This window comes from Glandiceps talaboti, chromosome 9, assembly GCF_964340395.1.
Source record: "Glandiceps talaboti chromosome 9, keGlaTala1.1, whole genome shotgun sequence".
Taxonomy (NCBI): Eukaryota; Metazoa; Hemichordata; class Enteropneusta; family Spengelidae; genus Glandiceps; species Glandiceps talaboti.
In genome coordinates, this window is record NC_135557.1 from 8,728,939 (window position 1) to 8,749,650 (window position 20,712).

General features: G+C 34.8%; 1 protein-coding gene across 1 annotated transcript in view; it reads left to right on the forward strand.

The window, feature by feature from the left end:
* Positions 1 to 20,231, forward strand: part of LOC144439641 (hypoxia up-regulated protein 1-like) — a 34,030-nt gene extending 13,799 nt beyond the window's left edge. Inside the window, exons 10-23 of the mRNA XM_078128873.1 lie at positions 729 to 863; positions 2,015 to 2,097; positions 2,443 to 2,575; positions 5,247 to 5,434; positions 6,732 to 6,870; positions 7,156 to 7,228; positions 8,422 to 8,534; positions 8,962 to 9,228; positions 11,169 to 11,407; positions 12,911 to 13,121; positions 14,218 to 14,436; positions 14,589 to 14,844; positions 15,880 to 16,050; positions 17,401 to 20,231. Of these exons, the coding sequence (XP_077984999.1) occupies positions 729 to 863; positions 2,015 to 2,097; positions 2,443 to 2,575; positions 5,247 to 5,434; positions 6,732 to 6,870; positions 7,156 to 7,228; positions 8,422 to 8,534; positions 8,962 to 9,228; positions 11,169 to 11,407; positions 12,911 to 13,121; positions 14,218 to 14,436; positions 14,589 to 14,844; positions 15,880 to 16,050; positions 17,401 to 17,486 (2,313 nt within the window). The 3' untranslated portion in view covers positions 17,487 to 20,231. The remainder of the gene's footprint in view (positions 1 to 728; positions 864 to 2,014; positions 2,098 to 2,442; positions 2,576 to 5,246; positions 5,435 to 6,731; positions 6,871 to 7,155; positions 7,229 to 8,421; positions 8,535 to 8,961; positions 9,229 to 11,168; positions 11,408 to 12,910; positions 13,122 to 14,217; positions 14,437 to 14,588; positions 14,845 to 15,879; positions 16,051 to 17,400) is intronic.
* Positions 20,232 to 20,712: the final 481 nt, after the last annotated feature.

Sequence of the window (20,712 nt, forward strand, 5' to 3'; positions counted from 1 at the left end):
TGCCCTAAATAAGGTATGTTGTTATGACAATGACATTTTGTTTATGCATGATAATGATTGTAACCCCTCTATGCATACACAATACATGCATTGTATGGAGAGACGTGCTGTGTGTCTTGGAACCGACAATGGGTCTATCGTCATGTCATAGAAGGTGTAATAATTACTAACATTGATGTAGAAATTGTATTAATTTAGTTTAATTAAGGTTTAATATAAATATTTCACTTGACTGAAAATCTTACAATCTTTGCTTGTGCCACTTGAAACTATTTGTGCATAGGAACTTAATAACATTAAAACATTTTAAAAGATGAATACCATTGTACTATGCATGAGCCACAGTGAACAAAAAATATCAAATATATACTGTTTGTTCTACGCCACGACAACACGTGTCGACGTCACTAGTTCTGCTGTGTTCGAAATATGAGTCAAAACATTCAAACTTCCCATTGCTTTCCCAGATTTTTCTTTGATATTACTGGTGCTGGTAGAGTTATGTTATTCCCTAATATTTTTCTTCATTCAGCCGGAAAATACTCATGACCTAAGTAAGGGTTGTCACTACTCGTCCAGCGACTCCTAGTGATAAAAGGCCTCTTAGGTCACTGGTATTTTCCTCGGCTGAACAAAGAAAAATAGTAGGGAATAACATTTATTTAACTGTAGATCATTCATATTCTGAGTTGTGTGACTAATTTGATGTTTTTATGTTTATTTCATAGATCGAGGGTTTGTTAGATGACATCGACTTTCGTGCTAAGATCACGAGGGCTGAGCTTGAGGAAATGTGTGCAGACATCTTTGCTAAGGTTTCTAAACCAGTGCGCTTGGCTATAGATTCTGCAGACATGACATTGGTAAGTATTAGAACTAGATGTAAAACTCACATGTTGATGAAGTACTACTACTAAGGAAAGCAAACTATCGTCAAATTAAGATAGACTCAAACTAAAACTATTGTTGGTACATGTGGTAGATTATACTAGTACAAGTAGGGAATAGATAAATAAGTCCTTGGTAATCTCAAAAATACCAAAAAAAACCCATATAGACACGCAAATTCCACTTGCATGTAACTCAGTGGTGAAAGTACACATTACATTGCCTTCTCCACTATGGTACAACACTAGTGTAGAACACCACTACCATACCACTGCATGACTCTGCCACTGGTATGTACCGGTACAATGTAAACTTTTCAGCATTACGTTAGTGGTACACACTTCAGTGAACCACACATAGTAGTGTACTGTCAGCAGTACTGTTACTAATAGTTTTTAGAGTATTATGCTCACCAGCAGTGTACAGGTACAGTAGTGAACTTCACTGATGACATACTGCTGCATAATTCCAATGCTGGTACATCGCATGTAATACACTGAGCAACTCAGTAAACAGTACCGTTAAAAATACTAGGTACTTTAACATAGCACTAGGATTAGTAACACCTAAGTTACACCGTAAGTACATATCGAGTTACTCTTTAGGGTAATTTGTGTGTGACAGGGATGCAATAGATGTTTTACAGTGTCAAACTATTTAAAAAACAATGATAAAATGAATGTTTGGAAAAAGTTATGGAAAAAAGCTGATCCGAAACAAATGAATGATCCTATGTAATCCTTGTTGCTCCACTGATTTCATGAGAGATTTTTTACACTGAAAGGAATAAGCACTCATGAGTCATGAATATTCATTTTGCAACCATGAACATGTTATTTCTGCTGACTACCATCATGCAACACCCCATAGCAAAAATACCCTATCAATACACAAGATCAACTCAATGTTTCTCTGATGCAATAGCCCACAGCAAAGATACCCAATAAATGCACAAGATCAACTTGATGTTTTCTGAAATTGCATGTAATTATAAGTGATGAAAACTCATGAAATAACTCTCCATAACCCATAGTTTATGAAAATGTCTCTATTTCCTGGAGTGGTGTTCCCCTTTAAGTGAACTTTCCATGACAAATAGCTAATTATAGTGTATTTGGTATTACAGGCTGAAATAGATCAAGTCATTCTAGTAGGTGGTGGTACCAGAGTTCCTAAAGTACAAGAATTACTACTTGCAGCTGTGAAAAAGTAAGTCAGTATATTTTGTCTAAAAACAAAAGCAACCTACATTGACAACTTAGCCGTTGGTGGCGCTTTGTTACTCAATTCCATGGATGAGCTATGCACACAACTTTGAGCAGTGGATTTGTCAAACATCTGCATGAATGCACACTCTTGAAGGCATTGATGATGGCATTTTGTTCACATTTTTACTCAGAATAGAATTGTTGAATCAAGATTTGATTAATATAATAAAAAGTATATTCACAGTGTAAAAACCTTACAAACTTAGTATGTATCACTTAAACATTCGGGTGTTGTCCACATCTGTGCATGTTTATAAGTTTCTGTCGTTGTCGATCTCTTTTTCAGGAGTGAACTGAGTAAAAACATCAATGCTGATGAAGCAGCAGCCTTAGGAGCATCCTACCAAGCAGCGTATCTTAGTAAAGGATTCAAAGTCAAGAAATTTGTTGTCAAAGAAGCAAACATTTATCCCATACAGGTAGGAACGGTTTCGTTAGATAATCAGGTAGCGTAAAAAGTACTCGTAAAAGTGGTGAAAAAGAGCTAAATTGTAGTAAATTAAAACCTTTTTTTTGATGTTTGTCCTTATTTTAGTAATCGGATAGTTGGAAGAATGACTGATTTAGTCAAAACTGCACCTAGAGTTTAAATAAAGATAACAACAATATCGTTATAATAAGTCACTGATACAACTAGACTGTAAGATATACTGTATTGCTCTACTCTCATCGGCCAAATAGGGGTTGACCTGGTGATGTGTGAGGGCGCCCTATCACGGTGTACCTCACACACTCTTAAAATGAAATAAACATTGATTATGAATACGCATAAAGTGCATAGATTGTGATATTTTCACATGACATGTAATTGCATGAAAATAAAAAATAAAATGTATGAACTCATAAGCATTGATTATGAATGGGGGGGGGGGGGGGGGTGAATAAATATAAAGTGATATTTGTGGATGTGATATAAGTGGATGTGATATTTTCACATGACATGTAGTTGCATGAAAATAAAAAATAAATAAAATGTATGAACACATCTTAAAGTGGCCATATGGATGACAAACGGGTATTTTTTTTTTAATTTTTAAATCAGAAAACAATGCTACGTTTTTGAAACAAACATAATTTTCTTTGTAAGTCAAAAAATTGGAAAACATTAAAAAATGTTTAAAATATTTGTTATTGTACATACAATAAACGTTTTACACACTTTTTAGCTTTTTACAAACAAGAATTTGGTCGATGCTGTTTCACATTGTTTTGTTTTTTTCAAGTAGGAAAACATTGAGTTCTTTTATGAATTTAAAATCCAAAATTACAACTCAACAGTCAGACATATGACCACTTTCAAATGAATACCAAAAAAAATAAGTAATAATAAATAAATAAATAATTAATAATAATATGGTGTCTTGTAAAAATTAGTATTTGTCTAAAATTAAATACTAAATGTTGTGATTTGTATGAAGTCTGTGCTCTTGAAGATTGAGTTTTAATACTTTATTTCAATTTTGATGATAAATCGATTGACTTTTTTAAACAGATTTCTTACATTAAGAGTGAAGGTTATTCTACCTTTAAGTCATTCTTGTCAAAGGTATTGTACTATATTTGTATAAAACAATATTTGTATAATTCTAACGTTGTAAATGCTTGGTAGAAAAACAGAGTTGTGTTTGTCAGAGAACTGTTTTCGATGATAGATCATAAAAACACTGCATGCATTATATGTGTCAGACTAGTTGATGACAAGATGACAATGTGTTGTACTCAATTTGAACTCCTGATGTAAGGTGTAAAATATCAATTTAAATTATAGCTAAAATGATGTAGACGTGGTGTTTCATTACATTTTTGACACAGAGCTAGACATATTTCAACTCTAGACTAACAATAACAGAGACACAATAAACACAGCAGGATCCTTTGCCCAATCACATTGAACACTGGTACAGGTAAAACATCGAGGGATAGCCGTGCATATCATACACATTTTATGTTCCCCAAGAACAATTTAGATAGATATGAAACAGGCTTCCTACAGACCACTCAATACAAAGACAAACAACGCCACACTCCTGCCGACAAGCAGGCACTGTATGTGCACATTACACATATGACTTGTAACTTTGAATCAATACACTAGTAGTGTATGTGTCAAAATCTAAGCCTGCAATGTAATGACTGTCAACAGCTTGTTCGTTCCAAGGACGATGTGTGTGTGTCTGTGTGTATCAGTAGGGGTCGGATGATGTCGTTTATATTTGTATTGAGTGAAGCCTGTTTCTTATCTATCTAAATTGTTCTTGGGGAACACAAAATGTGTATGATATGCACAGTCATTCGGCGATCCCTCCCTGTTTTACCTGTAAGCATTGCTATTCTTTCACAGTGCAGTAAAAACAGGCTTCTAATGAAAACATTACACTTGGACTTGATGATTGTTTATTTTCTAACTGATAATCAACATTTCAATTTGACTACTTCTACATCCCCACTGTGCAGTACGGCACCTATGGAAATGTTTCTTTAGCATCAGAAGTGGTCTGAGGGTGTGTATTAAATGTTATGTCACATGAGTGAAACACCAAACCTACAACATTTTGGCTGTGTATATATATATGTATCTATATATCTATCACTTGAATTTCAGTTAGTCGTCTGAAGATCACATTCAAGCCTGAAACTCTGAGTAATGGCTCCGTACCATAACTTGTGTATTTTTTTTGTGTGTATATATATATATATATATATGATCGCGCCATGCGTGAAACTCCGAGTTACAACCAAGAAAGAGTTCCATTACTACCAAAACTATATATATATATATATATATATATATATATATATATATATATATATATATATATATATATATACACAAAATACACAAGTTATGGTACGGCTCCGTACCATAACTTGAATGTGTATTTTGTGTAAATACAGCTCTACTTCGCAGTATTGAGCGCTTTTCCTTCAGTTGATGACTTACCTCTTACACTGAATTAAACACGTACATATATATTACATTTGTGAAATAAACACGCATAATACAATGACTCAATAGAGAGGAAATCACTGTTGATGACGTAGGCATCAGTCTCACCAGTGATTGATATTATATTATTTTTATTGTTTTAGGTTGAATTTGAAAGAGCTGGTACCACAGACGAAGGGACTGACTATCAGAAAACAGTCAAAAGAACTTTATTTGGTAGAAACAACCCGTATCCACAGAAGAAAGTAATGACGTTTAACAGACATATGGAAGATTTCTCATTTAATGTCAATTATGGAGATCTTAGTTTTTTGAAAGACGAAGATATGAAGTAAGTCGGTGTTTTACAACTACTGACATCGAACCATGTCAATATTCCTCAAACAGAAGTGAGAGCCAGGAGTTAATTGAGGATGTTTAAAACACAATTTCTAGTCACACACCAAAATTTGGTGTTCCCCTGTCGCTTATTATGTGGTGACTCACAAGAAATGCCAGTTTTTATCATTTTGACTCACAACAACAAGATTTGGCTGTTATTAGAGGGTACATTGTTAAAAACTGTATGTTGACACAATAATCTGTAAGCTGTGATTACATTGTATACATTGGTAACATTTGTGGTCCATTAATTAGCCCCATCAAACCCAGATAACAGGGCATAAGAGGGGTTGTTCCCTAATGGTCCATTAATTAGCCCCATCAAACCCAGATAACGGGGCATAACGGGTTGTTCTTGGTTCAAAGATAATTTTCTTACGTTGAATATTGCAAAGACAAAAGAATTAGTTCTTGATAATCGTAGAAAGTCAGATACAATTGTACCCATTAATATTGACGGTCAAAATGTGGAAATAGTGTCATCGTTCAAGTATTTGGGTTCTCACTTAGATCAGGACCTCAATTTCAGGATAAACACCGATAGTATATACAAAAAGGCTCATCAACGCCTTTTTCTTTTGAGGAAACTCAAGAGCTTCGATGTTAGCACACATATTCTAGTTTCTGTTTATCGCTGCTGTATTGAGAGTGTTTTGACATTTAATATTGTCTCTTGGTTTGGTCACCTTTCCGTTAGAGATAAGACAAGACTTTCGAGAATTGTGAATATGTGTAGCAGACTTGTCGGGGTAAGGTTCACTGAGCTTGGAGATCTGTACAAACAGGCTCTCCGTAGGAAAGGTCTGTCAATTCTAAAAGACCCATCCCACCCATTATATGACAGATTTCAGTATCTGCCTTCAGGTCGCCGGTTGCTGGTGCCTAGGGCAAAGAAAAATATATTTAAGAAGTCGTTTGTCCCATCTGCTGTCGCTGTTTTAAACGCAAATATGCCGAAATCACTGACAAGGAGCAGGGCTCCAACACCTGTCAGTCGAGACTTTTAGTCAGTCTTGGACAGTTTATATTCAATTTGTGTGTGTTCCGTCTTTTTACTCTGCTGTTTCTGTAAGTTGTTTTTGTCGTTATTGTCATTGTAGCCTGGTGCCGAAGGCAAATTTCCATTGTATTGGATAATAAAGTATATATATTATATTCCCTAGCACACTGGTTACAAACATCTCATGTTATCATTCATATTTTTTCAGTCATGTACTTTATACTAATTTCTTTATTTCTCATCTCAGAGTGTTTGGAAAGGCCAACTTAACTCAGGTGTCACTTACTGGAGTAGCAGACGCTTTAAACAAACATCCAGATATTGAGTCCAAGGGAGTTAAAGCTCATTTCAGAATGGATGAAAGTGGTATTCTGCACCTCGATAAGGTAGGTCTTACACCCCCATTTGATAATAGTATAGTCTAACTTGATAAGGTGAGTCGGTGTAACAACCTGACACCCCCATTGATAATAGTATAGTCTAACTTGAGAAGGTGAGTTGGTATAACAGCTTGACATCCCTCTTTGATAATAGTGTAGTCTACCGTGATAAGGTGAGTTGGTATAACAGCTTGACACCCCTCTTTGATAATAGTGTAGTCTACCTATAGGTATACAGATTTCATTTGAACTTGACCAACAATAGACCGAATTGTTATTTATTTTCTACAGGTTGAGTCTGTCTTTGAAAAGATGTCTTCGGAGAATGAGACGGAAGAAAAATCAGAACCTTCAGCATTTGCCAGTAAGTTTTTGTTTTTAAATGATTTTGAGAGTTCCTTTTAACTTTTACTGTTATAGAATTTGAAGATTCATTTGTTATATACCCCTAGAGATAATATGAAAGGACCCCCATTACCCATGAGTTTAAGTGTGGTGTACTTGGAGTATTTGCACTCATGCTTGCAGTGTCCATGGTTGCCATACTTTTTGAGAGCAATACAGTTACCCACACCAGCACTCAAACAACATGTGGTTCTTTTATTATTACATATTAAGTTTATCTGAAACAGCAAGTTTCTATGAAAATTACACTGTGCAATTACACAATTTAGTGTACAATTAATGACTGCAGTCATTTATATATCATTTGCATATCATTTGCATGCAGTTATACAATATATGATGTTTTCAGTATTGCACTGCTTTGAAAATACCCCTTGTATATGTAGACATTAGTGCAAATAATCTGCAGTATATATATATTTATAATATACCTAGTGATAATACTGTGCCATGATTCGCTAGAATCAGTCACGTGATAAGAAAATAGAATGACTATTTCCCTAGGGAAATAGTTCCATCAACTTTTACATGGTCACGTGACAACCGCGTGTTCACAGCAGGTCAAAATGGCAGCTTCTGACGATGTCGTCTGCCACCGCGAGTTCACAGCATGAGGTATATTATAAAACACATATTGCCTGGCACATGCTATTTCCCTCGGCCTTTGGCCTCGGGAAATAGCATGTGATTCTGGTAACTCACAGTCCCTCGGGTGCAATAAACGGGTGCTATAGCCCTCATTGCCAGGCAATATGTGTTCAATATTCATATATATATATATATATATATATATATATATATATTATATATATATATATATATATATATATATATATATATATATATATATATATATATACAGAGGGCTAAAGTTACAAGTGTTATTTCATAGGTAAAATGCTTTTATATTGTTTTATATGTATCAATTTTGATTCTACTATGGTATATCAAACACGGCCAATTAGCTCTCAGAGCCTTGTGTATTCTACTAGGAGGTCACATGACCAAACAGCATAATATTATGCTGATGACATCTGAGTGATTCGGATGTAAGCTACATAGTCACTTCAAAAACTAGATTCCAATAAGGTAACTTCACTATTACTATCTATATTGTTGTCTCTCTCTTGACAATTATTTGCTCTCTTTCAGAGCTCGGAAGTACAATCAGTAATTTTTTTTCTGGCACGTCTAAGGATGACGAGGACACAGAAGCTCCTGTAGAGGAAGATAAAACAGACGAGTCTAAACCTGAAAAAGAAGAGGTGGGTTCATAAGAACAGTATGACTGCATCAGTAACAGAAATAGTTGTTACCTGTACGTTCAAGGTACCGTGTGTTGACAACCATCCCCTGAATAGTGTAACATATACAGCGCCCTCAACTTATACAGAATAGATAGCATTGTATGGGGAGACCTGGGATACATGTTGGACTTAACTGACAAGAGATCCATGTATGTATTATGTTCAACACCTGTTTTTTAAAAGTGAAACATTGTGTCAAAATAACAGAAATAGTTTTTACCTATAACTGCGTGTTCAAGGTACAGTTTGCTGACCCAGCCATCCCCTTAAACCTTCTTATTCTATTATGACCCTTCAGCTTGAGGTAAAATGTTATTGCAGATACTGAGAATTCACTTGACAGAGGTGAGGAAATATTCCTATTTAACTCCATTCGTTGTTACAGACTAAAGAGAAAGAAGAGGAATCTAAGACAGAAACCGAGAAGGAGAAAACTGGAGGTGAAGAGGAAGATACACCTGAAACTGAAGATTCTGAAACAGATAAGACAGCGCCACCAAAAGAGGAAGATAAAGATGAGACTGAAGATAAAGAGGAAGAAACTGAAGGAGAAACTGATGAAGATAAGTCAGAGACGAAGGAAGAAGTGAAAGATGAAAATAAAGAATCTGATGATGAGAAAGAGGAGAAGGAGGAGATGAAAGAAAAAGAGGTAGATAATCTGATAACGTATTTTTGTACATTTCTTATTTCTTTAATTTTTCTTTGTACAATGTTGATGAAAATCAAACCAAGAATTAGTTGAGGGATACTCTTTATGTTTGATAATGTCAAGAGAACAAAATTTTGGTCTTTATGAGGTCCTCACCAGATGATTTCCCATAATCCCATGCAAGAAATCATCAAAAATGGCTGAACACATGTCAAGTGCAGTAGGATTTCTGTACAAGATTTCAAAGTTGAGTAAGTTACCAAGATGATATTTTATCGCCTAAAATGATATATAAGTTGACAGCAGTAATCAATACAAGTGTACTAAAGGTAGAAATAAGTCTGACTGGACTTTTCCTTTAAGTTGATATCAGTAATCAATACAAGTGTACTAAAGGTAGAAATAAGTCTGACTGGACTTTTCCTTTAAGTTGATATCAGTAATCAATACAAGTGTACTAAAGGCAGAAATAAGTCTGACCAGACTTTTCCTTTAAGTTGATAGCAGTAATCAATACAAGTGTACTAAAGGCAGAAATAAGTCTGACTGGACTTTTCCTTTAAGTTGATATCAGTAATCAATACAAGTGTACTAAAGGCAGAAATAAGTCTGACTTGACTTTTCCTTTAAGTTGATATCAGTAATCAATACAAGTGTACTAAAGGCAGAAATAAGTCTGACTGGACTTTTCCTTTAAGTTGATATCAGTAATCAATACAAGTGTACTAAAGGCAGAAATAAGTCTGACTGGACTTTTCCTTTAAGTTGATATCAGTAATCAATACAAGTGTACTAAAGGCAGAAATAAGTCTGACTGGACTTTTCCTTTAAGTTGATATCAGTAATCAATACAAGTGTACTAAAGGCAGAAATAAGTCTGACTGGACTTTTCCTTTAAGTTGATAGCAGTAATCAATACAAGTGAACTAACCGTAGAAATAAGTCTGACTGGACTTTTTTTTTTATAAAAGAAGATTCCAATTCATAAAGGAAATGAGATATCAAAAGGTAGTTGAATATGATCAAACTATCGAATAAAAAGAAAAATCTGACAGACACAAAATCTAACATTCAGGTATAATTATGTTCTCTGTCGTAAATGTGTCGTTAGTTGCGACTTGAGTGTCTAAATCAATTTAGATCTCCTAATATGTGTATAACGTTTTTGAGAGAGAGAGAGAGAGAGAGAGAGAGAGAGAGAGAGAGAGAGAGAGAGAGAGAGAGAGAGAGAGAGAGAGAGAGAGATTCCAATTCATAAAGGAAATGAGATATCAAAAGGTAGTTGAATATGATCAAACTATCGAATAAAAAGAAAAATCTGACAGACACAAAATCTAACATTCAGGTATAATTATGTTCTCTGTCGTAAATGTGTCGTTAGTTGCGACTTGAGTGTCTAAATCAATTTAGATCTCCTAATATGTGTATAACGTTTTTGAGAGAGAGAGAGAGAGAGAGAGAGAGAGAGAGAGAGAGAGAGAGAGAGAGAGAGAGAGAGAGAGAGAGAGAGAGAGAGAGAGAGAGAGAGAGAGAGAGAGAATGTTGTGGTTAGATAAATATCGCCATAGATGTGTTTTTTGTATTTTTCTTCAAATGTTGACATATTGTATATAAGTTTATAGATATTATGTTTGTTTATTAGTATGGTTTGGAAAAAAAGTGTCCTGTAAGTCAGGCTGAGTAGATCTCTCTGTATATTTATCGTAATTTATATTTGAATCTGCATGTCAATATAATAAACTACTATACTGTGAATTGGGAGAGAGTTCCATAGACTTAGGACTGACAACAGAGAAGGCGTGATCTCTGTAGGTAGTGTAGTTGCAAGAAGCAGGATGTAAAGTGTAAGTTGGAGTGCTGGAACTTAAAGAATGTAATGAAATGGTTTCTCGTCGTGAAATAAAAATCTCATGATCTGAATCTTGTAATTTGTCTATCAGGAGAAAGGAAAGAAGTCAAAGGACAAAAAAGAGAAAAAGGACAAAAAAGATAAAAAGGACAAAAAAGATAAGAAAGATAAAAAAGATAAGAAAGATAAGAAAGATGATGACAAAGAAGGTGATAAAGAGGAGAAGAAGGCTCCTAAACCCGTCTCTGTGAAAGAGGATCTTGGTGTTGAAATTAAAGTTATGGATTTAGTGGATCCTTCTAAGGAGTTCAACAAAGAATCAAGAAAAAAGTAAGTGGTTTTGTTGCTATGGAAACAGAATAATGTCCTGTTACAATAACAGTTTTAGTTTGTGTCTCTGTCGTGTATTAATTTTGTTTAAGTTTTTGGAAGTCCTGTGTCACAAAAGCAGAGAGATTCGGTACAAGTTGTTGCATTGATTCCAACATATATAATAGTTTGGTTGCGAACACCATAAAATGACTGAAGAACTTCAATAGATTTTACCTGCTTACCTCCCTTAAACCTGCACTAACTGCAACTGGGACAATATTTTTTACTGAAATAATTAACCAAAGATATATTTACTAAAAATTGATCAATTACTTACCAAAAAAAAAAAAACATTTTATCAATACTATCTGTAGGTAGTATAGGGGTAAGTTTAATTTATAAGTGAAAGCTCAGTTTTGAAGCTGTTAACGTAAAAGTTGTAACTGGAGTATCAGTTTTTGATCAGACAACCACAATATATTCACTGAAAATTGTTAAAATACCAATAATTAGACATTGTACTTGTTGATAAGTGGTCGATATTATCCATAATTGGTACAGAAATAAGTTGATATTTTGATCAGCATTAAGGCTGCTGATTTTTGGGTGCGGACCCAAAATTAATTTGATTTGATTTATCATGTATTCAGCTACAAAGAATAGATTTACTCACACATGATGCAATACAATTCATTTTACAATATTACATGTAAGTTATTGTACAAAACAAAGTTATATATTCAATAAAATGTTCTAGTTGCAGCTAGTGCAGCTTTATGAAAGACACTGGACAAAAGAAAATAAAGATATTTTAAAAGTAAAAATTTATATAGCGCCAAAATCCCAGAGGTGCTTCACAAAACATAAAAATGAAAACAAAGTCTGTATTTGAAAATACACAAACCCAAAAATATACACACGATAATTCTACTAAAAAACAAACATCAGATAAAAAGTTTCAAATTTCTTCAAAAATAAACCTGGAGAGAAAAAATAGTTATGAAGGATTCAGATTCTGTAATTCTAAAATGATAAAGTGTCACAGATTAAAACTGGTATACAATTAAAAATATGCTTCTTTAAAAATATAAATCTTGTCACTCTTGACACTTTGTTTAAAAGACAGTACTGTTGACTACTAGTTTGTAAGATAGAGACATATGTGCCATGCCATCAGTCAGCACCACTCAGGTATAGGGGGATAGGGTTTCCTTAAACGTTGTTTGCTTATCCGATATCCACACGTAGGTGGTATATCAATGTGCTTGATAAAAAGTGTGTAATAGGAAGTGAGTGCAAACATCCACTGATCCTCCATCTACTGCCATTATTCAGATCAGTAGATGTTCTAGGATTAGAAATCTACTGATCAATGCAAAGTTGGTAAACTCTGATAAGACAGTGATAAGGAAACAATATTTATAACTTTATTTAAAATGTAGAGAACATAATATTAGAAATCTGGAAAATCGCAAGAACAAAATTAATTGTTTGTCATTTACCCTATGATTTTTTTTACAGACTTGATGACCTCATGAGAAAAGATATTGAAAAAGCAGAGAAAGAAAAAGCATTGAATTCACTAGAATCATTTATCTTTGAAACACAAGATAAATTTTATCAGGAAGAGTATGAAAAGGCCATGACTGAAGACGGTAAAAGTGTCCTACTTGGTAAACTCAGCGAGGCATCTGATTGGCTCTATGATGACGGAGCTGATGGTGATGCTAAGGTAAGTTGTCATTACAGAAGGGTGTTTTTTATCAAAAATATGAATAACATAAGTCGTAGCTTAATTATTCAGGATGCCAATGAGGTATCAAATCATTTCTGACCCCGTTTAGATAAATGAGAAATCATGAACCAAAAGTTGTTCATGTAAATTAGTGAATGTCCCACTGTTAGAATGATGTAAACAGTGTATAAGTAGCATCCTGAGCTGACAAATATACATGTACCATATTTGGACATGCATGTACCATATTTGAACATACATGTACCATATTTGGACATACGTATACCATATTTGGACATACATATACCATATTTGAACATTACATAACTGCCCCACTAAACACAAATTATTTATCATTGGTAGATTTCTGTAATTGATTAACAAAGACATGATGTTAATGACTGTGTGAGTGACTTTGGTTGAATTTGAAATTTTATATCAGGACCTCATTGGTGAGATGTAAAGAGAGACATTGAGATTTGATGAGGTATAGCACTAGAGGATAAGTCTGTGTTTTGGGGAAGGTTTGGAAACATGGTATCCAGTACAGAAATTGTGATAAAACTAGGATAGATCCCCATCTGTTGATCTATAGCCATAAAATAGGGAAGTCTTAGTTCAAAGTAACCAGGAATCCCTAGTGAATTTGACCTACTTAATGCCCTTAGCAACAACAGTTGTATAATTATAAACATTTTCCATAATTTGTCCAGTTAAACTTCAATCCAGTTAAAATTAAGATGTTTAATAAGGGATCATGAGGTAATATTCTTATCTTGTAATACAGAACAAGGTGATCAAAAAATGGCCTGTTAGAAATCAAATATTGTTAACTCAAGGGGTGCGCTTTGATAGCTGCTATCGAACAGCACCCCTAGTGGCCAAACTATGCAAATTTTTGTTTTACTGATAACTGAACTATGACATTAAAGTTTGTATTTGTTTTCTTCTGCCACACAAGCGTATACGAGTATTTGTTTGACAGGCTACTCCAAACAGCGCCCCCAGTGGCCAAATCATACAAACTTTTTTGTCTTTCTGTAACCCGAATGTTACTTTATATATTTTATTTTTTTTTAAATATGTTTTCCAGACATACAAGAGCAAGTTGCAGGAGCTTAAAAAGAGTTGTAGAGATGTGTTCTTCCGTGTCAGGGAGCACAGAGAAAGACCAGAACTGTTGAATAAGTTGAAGGATATGCTAAACACTTCATATACATTTTTGGTGGTGGCCGCAAACTTTAGTAAAGAAGAACAAATATACACAGATGTAGAACTTGGAACATTAGAAACACTTATCAATGAGACTGTTGTAAGTATAAAATATTACTTACCTTACTTACAATGAGACTATTATAAGTATAAAATATTACTTACTTTTTTTCCCACAACAGGCATGTACACACCCTTTATATTCACATCTTGCATAACATTAACACCTGTCATGGCATCTCTTTTCAACAGCAATGGAACATTGAAAAAGCAGCAGAGCAAAAAAATACACCACTTTATGAAAAACCAGTTCTACTAACGGAAGACATTATTGAAAAGATTACTGCAATTGATAGAGAAGTTAGGTATCTATTAAACAAGGCACAGAGAGAAAAACCCAAGAGAGATAAGGAAAGAGCCAAGAAAGAAAAACTTAAAAAGAAAGAAAATGAGACAAAAATAGAAGGAGATGAAGAAGAAGAAAAGACATTAGTGGATGAGTTACATGGTAAGGATGTAAGATCTGTTTTACTATCTCAAGATACTCTCTACACCAAACCAAGAATTTTTACTCCTCGGAAGCACAGGTCTTAATTTTAAATTACTACCTGCAACTCTGCTAAATCCAAGTGGGTGTTGTGTGTAGACCTATGATAAAAACTCATGGCCCAGATGACTGGAGAATATCCTATGTCAAAGACCTGAAAGCTTTTGAAATAGTAGCATCAAGACAATTAAGTATCTGAGCTAGATAGATTCTTGCAATATTAACATTAAGTCAAGTCTCTGATTTTGAGAACTTTTTGAGATAGTAACACCAAGACAAGTCTATGAGCTAGAGAGCTTCTTGAGATCGTCACACCAATACAAGTCTCTGGGCTAGAGAGCTTCTTGAGATCGTCACACCAAGACAATTCTCTTGGCTAGAGAGCTTCTTGAGATAGTAACACCAAGACAATTTTCTAAGCTAGAGACCTTCTTGAGATGTAACAACATGACAAGTTTGTGGGCTATTAACAAATTTATTATTACAGCTAAAACGATGTCGGCTTGGTGTTTCTCTCATGTAACATGACATTTAATACACACCCACAGACAACTTCTAATGCAAAAGAAACAATTACATATGTGTCGTGCACAGTGGGGGATGTAGAAGTAGTCAAGTTGAAATGTTGATTATCAGTTAGAAAATAAACAATTGCAGCCATTAAAATCATCAAGTTCATGTGTAATGTTTTCATTAGAGTCTGTTTTTACTACACTATGAAAGAATAGCAATGCTTATCAGTGTTCAATGTGATTGGGCAAAGGATCCTGCTATGTTTATTGTGTCTCTGTTATTGTTAGTCTAGAGTTGAAATATGTCTAGCTGTTTGTCAAAAACGTTGTGCCTCATGAGTGAAACACCAAGCCTACATCATTTTAGCTGTAAGCTATTATGAATCTATTCTACAACAACCTATACAATTCTTTGTATATTAGCATTCTATTTTTTTTACATGAATCTAATGTCTCACCTTAATGTTGTCTTTTCTTGAAACAGAGGAGGAGCCAGTGGAGGGGACTCCGGATGTGGAAACAGAGTCACAACAGACTCAGGAAGAACAACCGGAAGTAACAGAAGAAGAAACTAAAGAAGAAACGGATAATGAGGAAAAAGAGGAAGAAAAAGTAGATGAAGAAATTTTACAAATTGGTTCTCCTGATGAGGGAGGTGAGTACCAATCAGTATGATTTATATAGCAGTTATACAGCCAGTGACAGACAAGCATTTACAGGCACGACTTATTACAGCCAGTGACAGCCAAGCATTTACAGGCACAACTTATTACAGCCAGTGACAGCCAAGCATTTACAGGCACAACTTATTACAGCCAGTGACAGCCAAGCATTTACAGGCACAACTTATTACAGCCAGTGACAGCCAAGCATTTACAGGCACAACTTATTACAGCCAGTGACAGCCAAGCATTTACAGGCACAACTTATTACAGCCAGTGACAGCCAAGCATTTACAGGCACAACTTATTACAGCCAGTGACAGCCAAGCATTTACAGGCACAACTTATTACAGCCAGTGACAGCCAAGCATTTACAGGCACAACTTATTACAGCCAGTGACAGGCAAGCATTTACAGGCAGAACTTATTACAGCCAGTGACAGCCAAGCATTTACAGGCACAACTTATTACAGCCAGTGACAGCCAAGCATTTACAGGCACAACTTGTTACAGCCAGTGACAGCCAAGCATTTACAGGCACAACTTATTACAGCCAGTGACAGCCAAGCATTTACAGGCACAACTTATTACAGCCAGTGACAGCCAAGCATTTACAGGCACAACTTATTACAGCCAGTGACAGCCAAGCATTTACAGGCACAACTTATTACAGCCAGTGACAGGCAAGCATTTACTGGCAGAACTTATTACAGCCAGTGACAGGCAAGCATTTACAGGCACAACTTATTACAGCCAGTGACAGACAAGCATTTACAGGCACGACTTATTACAAGCGTAGAATTGCCACTGATGAGTTTCTGAATACCCATTTTCATCGGTTCTGGTATCAGTGATTTATTGTAGAAGGAGTAGCAACTTTAGGAATTTGTCAGCAGATTTTCTTGAAAGACATGCAGAATATTTGCAACGAAACTAAGGAAAATATATGCACCTGTTATGACTTTGCCAAAGATATAGATTTATTTGAATAGGTATGACAAAAGAAATTTACATACTAAAACTCATCATACACACTGACTACCCAAGTTATTGACACTTTGACAGTGAAAAGTGTTTTATTCACAGCACATGCTTAATTTAGTTGTTAGTTCATTTTCATACAATATTTAGAACTTTATTTTTGATTCCTAAGCGTTCTTTTGCTACATATTAATTAAACTTAATTACTATGCTTAAAATGTTGAAAAGTATGGATTATTGAAAAAGTTATAAAATAAGGAACCTCCAAGCATACCAATCAGAGAGAGTTGTGGGTAAGATATTGTACAGTGTTACACTCAGGCAATGTATAATGCATTTGTTTATTTGTTTACTCCAATTAGACCAAGATAACGAAACTCAACAAAAGAGTGATACCGAAGATGAAAAGACCGATGACGCCACAACACATGACCCCAATGAACTTTGAGAAAAACCGAACAAAAAAACATACAAGTTTAATTTTTCAGATGTAGTTATTTATTAAAAGATAAATGTACAGTCGACCTTTCAAAACTTGTCTGAACTTTTCATATTTTGTTCTCTTGACGTCATATTTTTTTTTGTTATAAACACATTTTTATTTGTAATTGTACAAATAGATTTCTGATGTAGAGAAAGTGAATCTTGCCAAATTTGGCAAAAATGTCGATCCAGCCATGTTGAGTTAATAATGCATGTATGAGAATACAGCTCTAGTCAGAAGTGTGTGCAAGAGAGTCAAAGTAATTATAAAATGACCATGGCATGACTTACTACTCAAATAATGTCTGCTTGGTGTTTAATTCATGTGACATAACATTTTGTACACACCCTTAGATAACTTCTATTGCAAAGAAAGAATTACATGGGTACTGTTCACCGTGGGGATGTTGAAATGGTGATTATCAGTCACAAAATAAAGAATTGAAGACATTAAAATCATCAAGTCCATGTGTAATGTTTTTGTTAGAAGTCTGTTTTTATACTGCAGTGCGAACGAATAGCAATGTTTATCACTTCAATGTGATTGAGCAAAGGATCTTGCTGTGTTTATTGTGTTTCTGTTATAGTTAGTCTAGAGTTGAAATATGTCTAACTCTGCATCAAAAACATAATGTCCCATGTATGAAACACCAAGCCTACATCATTTTAGCTGTAGTGTCCCATGTGTGAAACACCAAGCCTACATCATTTTAGCTGTTTGTGTATGTGTTCTTGTTGTTGGAGTCCTCCTCTCCTCCTCATATAGGATTACTCTGGTAGTTGAAGCTTCAATTTACATAACAATAGACACAAACTAAAACTATTGTCGCAACATGTTGATACAACAGTGATAACCTATTGAATGGACATTGGTTTAATTATAGTCTCAGTAGGGCACAGTTGCTTACTTGTGTGTGCTAAAAGCTAGTTCCATAAACTTGCAGTGCACTGTTTTGGGACTTCCAATGTTTACACTCTCTTGATTACAGAGTGATATAATATCCAGCACGATAGACCGTCCACCCACCATCTGGTGGAAGGTCTATGCCAGCACACACAAGGAAGCTTATCTGTGTATCCACACAACATAGGAACCACTATCACATTCTTGTGTAATCTACCACATTGGACGACGATAGTTTTAGTTTGTGTCAATCTTAGTCATCCAAAGCCACAATTATCAGAGTTGTATATACTACCCTATTGACTTACTAAGTGTGCTTTGTACTGTATATTTCCATCCAAGATCCAAGCACTGAACTTATCAAATTTTCATGTACTGTAAACATGTTTTTTGGTGCTCAAAAATTTCACGAGAAATGTAATTTTTCACACCATGCATGGCCTCATTTGTTTTGAAAGATACAACACCTAAATTGCAATGTACACATCACTTTTATTGGTAAATTTATGTATTGAGTCAAACCTAATTAGTCAAATCTACTGTTTAATACCTGTACTTTCGCAGAATTTATCAGTGAATATCTTTTCATTTTCATGTAAAATTTACTTTGCCGTAAACGTTTCTGCTAAATACTCTAAACTAAGGAACCATCGCACAATGTCGCACAAGCTCATTAAACAAACTTTGTTTATTTATTTATTGAGGGCAAAACCCCTTTCCTCTAAACGAACATTCACACAAGAGTGACATTGACATGTTTATATATGATGGAAACCATGGTGAAAATTGTATCGTCTCACTGCTATGACCGATGCAATGTAAACATGATGATATATAAACACATTAAAATATTACCAGCAACCCCACACTGTATATCACATTAGAAGTTAATTTTTAATCAACTTATCAACATCTCAGTAGTAAGTACATACAATGTTATCATTTAAAGGCATGAAAGATTTTTGAAATTTGCCAGACGAATGAAGTTCGTTTATTGAGCTTGTGTGACATTGTGTAATCATTCCATCGTGACCAAATTAGGTTTTTTATCCTGCAACTAATTTACTAAATTCTTCATATCTTAAATAAAATTTGACCACCTAGGCACATTAGAAAAATAGTAATCATTTGATTTTTTTGACAACTCCATGACTTTTCATTCCATGGACCCTGTGCTACACTTGCATTATTATAGGCATGTGTGCTTGGTGAAGGAAACCGGAAGTGAAAAAAAAATGATAGTTGAGGGTAATGTTGAACTTGAGAGATCTTTTTATAAAAGAGCGCCCTCTACCAGGATAGGACAGAAGTGTAAACATTGATATATAAAGCAGTAAAAATTATGATAAAAAATACAAAAACACCACCTCTGTCCATCACTTGATTTGACCTATAGAGGGCGCTCTAAGTTGGAAAGGTCTCCAGTAATGCAAATATTACAAATGTCCGACGGGGTTAGAACCTAGTAATTAGACATATTGCTTTTAAAGTTAATTATGTTTCTTAAGAACAATATTTGATAATTCTGATTTCGTTCACTAAAAACATTTCATATTTCGACAAAAACTGCCATTATCAATGTTGTTAGTTCAAAAGGTGTAACTTTTAATAAATGTAAAAAATATTACCCATAAAATATCCAGCACCTGCTAGTAGTAGTAGTAAGTTAGTGAAGTGTTACACCTCAACAAACTCTCTTTGTATAATCTATTTTATGAAATGTTGACTGGTTTGTAGGTTATTGGACAGTATTTTCAAACGTACAAGGTAAACGACTGCTCCTGGGGTTTGAATGAGAGAGAGAGAGAGAGAGAGAGAGAGAGAGAGAGAGAGAGAGAGAGAGAGAGAGAGAGAGAGAGAGAGAGAGAGAGAGAGAGAGAGAGAGAGAGAGAGAGTGTGTGTGTGTGTGTGCTTGGGAGGGAGGGGAAGCGCAAAAAGACGTAAATACGTAATAATTAACTGAGTGAGGGAATGTGTGTGTGTGTGTGTGTGTGTGTGTTAGCATGAACATGAGGAGGGCTAGATGGAAGATTTAATGGGGTTAATGAATTAATAGTGATGGGGGAAGAATGAGATTGGTACCAAAAAAAACTGTGTGAGAACAAAGATAGAGATGGGAAGGGTGTGGTTATCCTTCTCGACCAGAGTGAAGTCAGTATTCTAGAAAGTAGTGAGTCTCTCATGGTAACGTGTGTCGAAACAACTTACGCAAAGTACTGGCCGAGATACAAAATCTACTATAGATTGTAAAAAGCATTTGTCACATGTCAAGTAGAGGTATCTACTT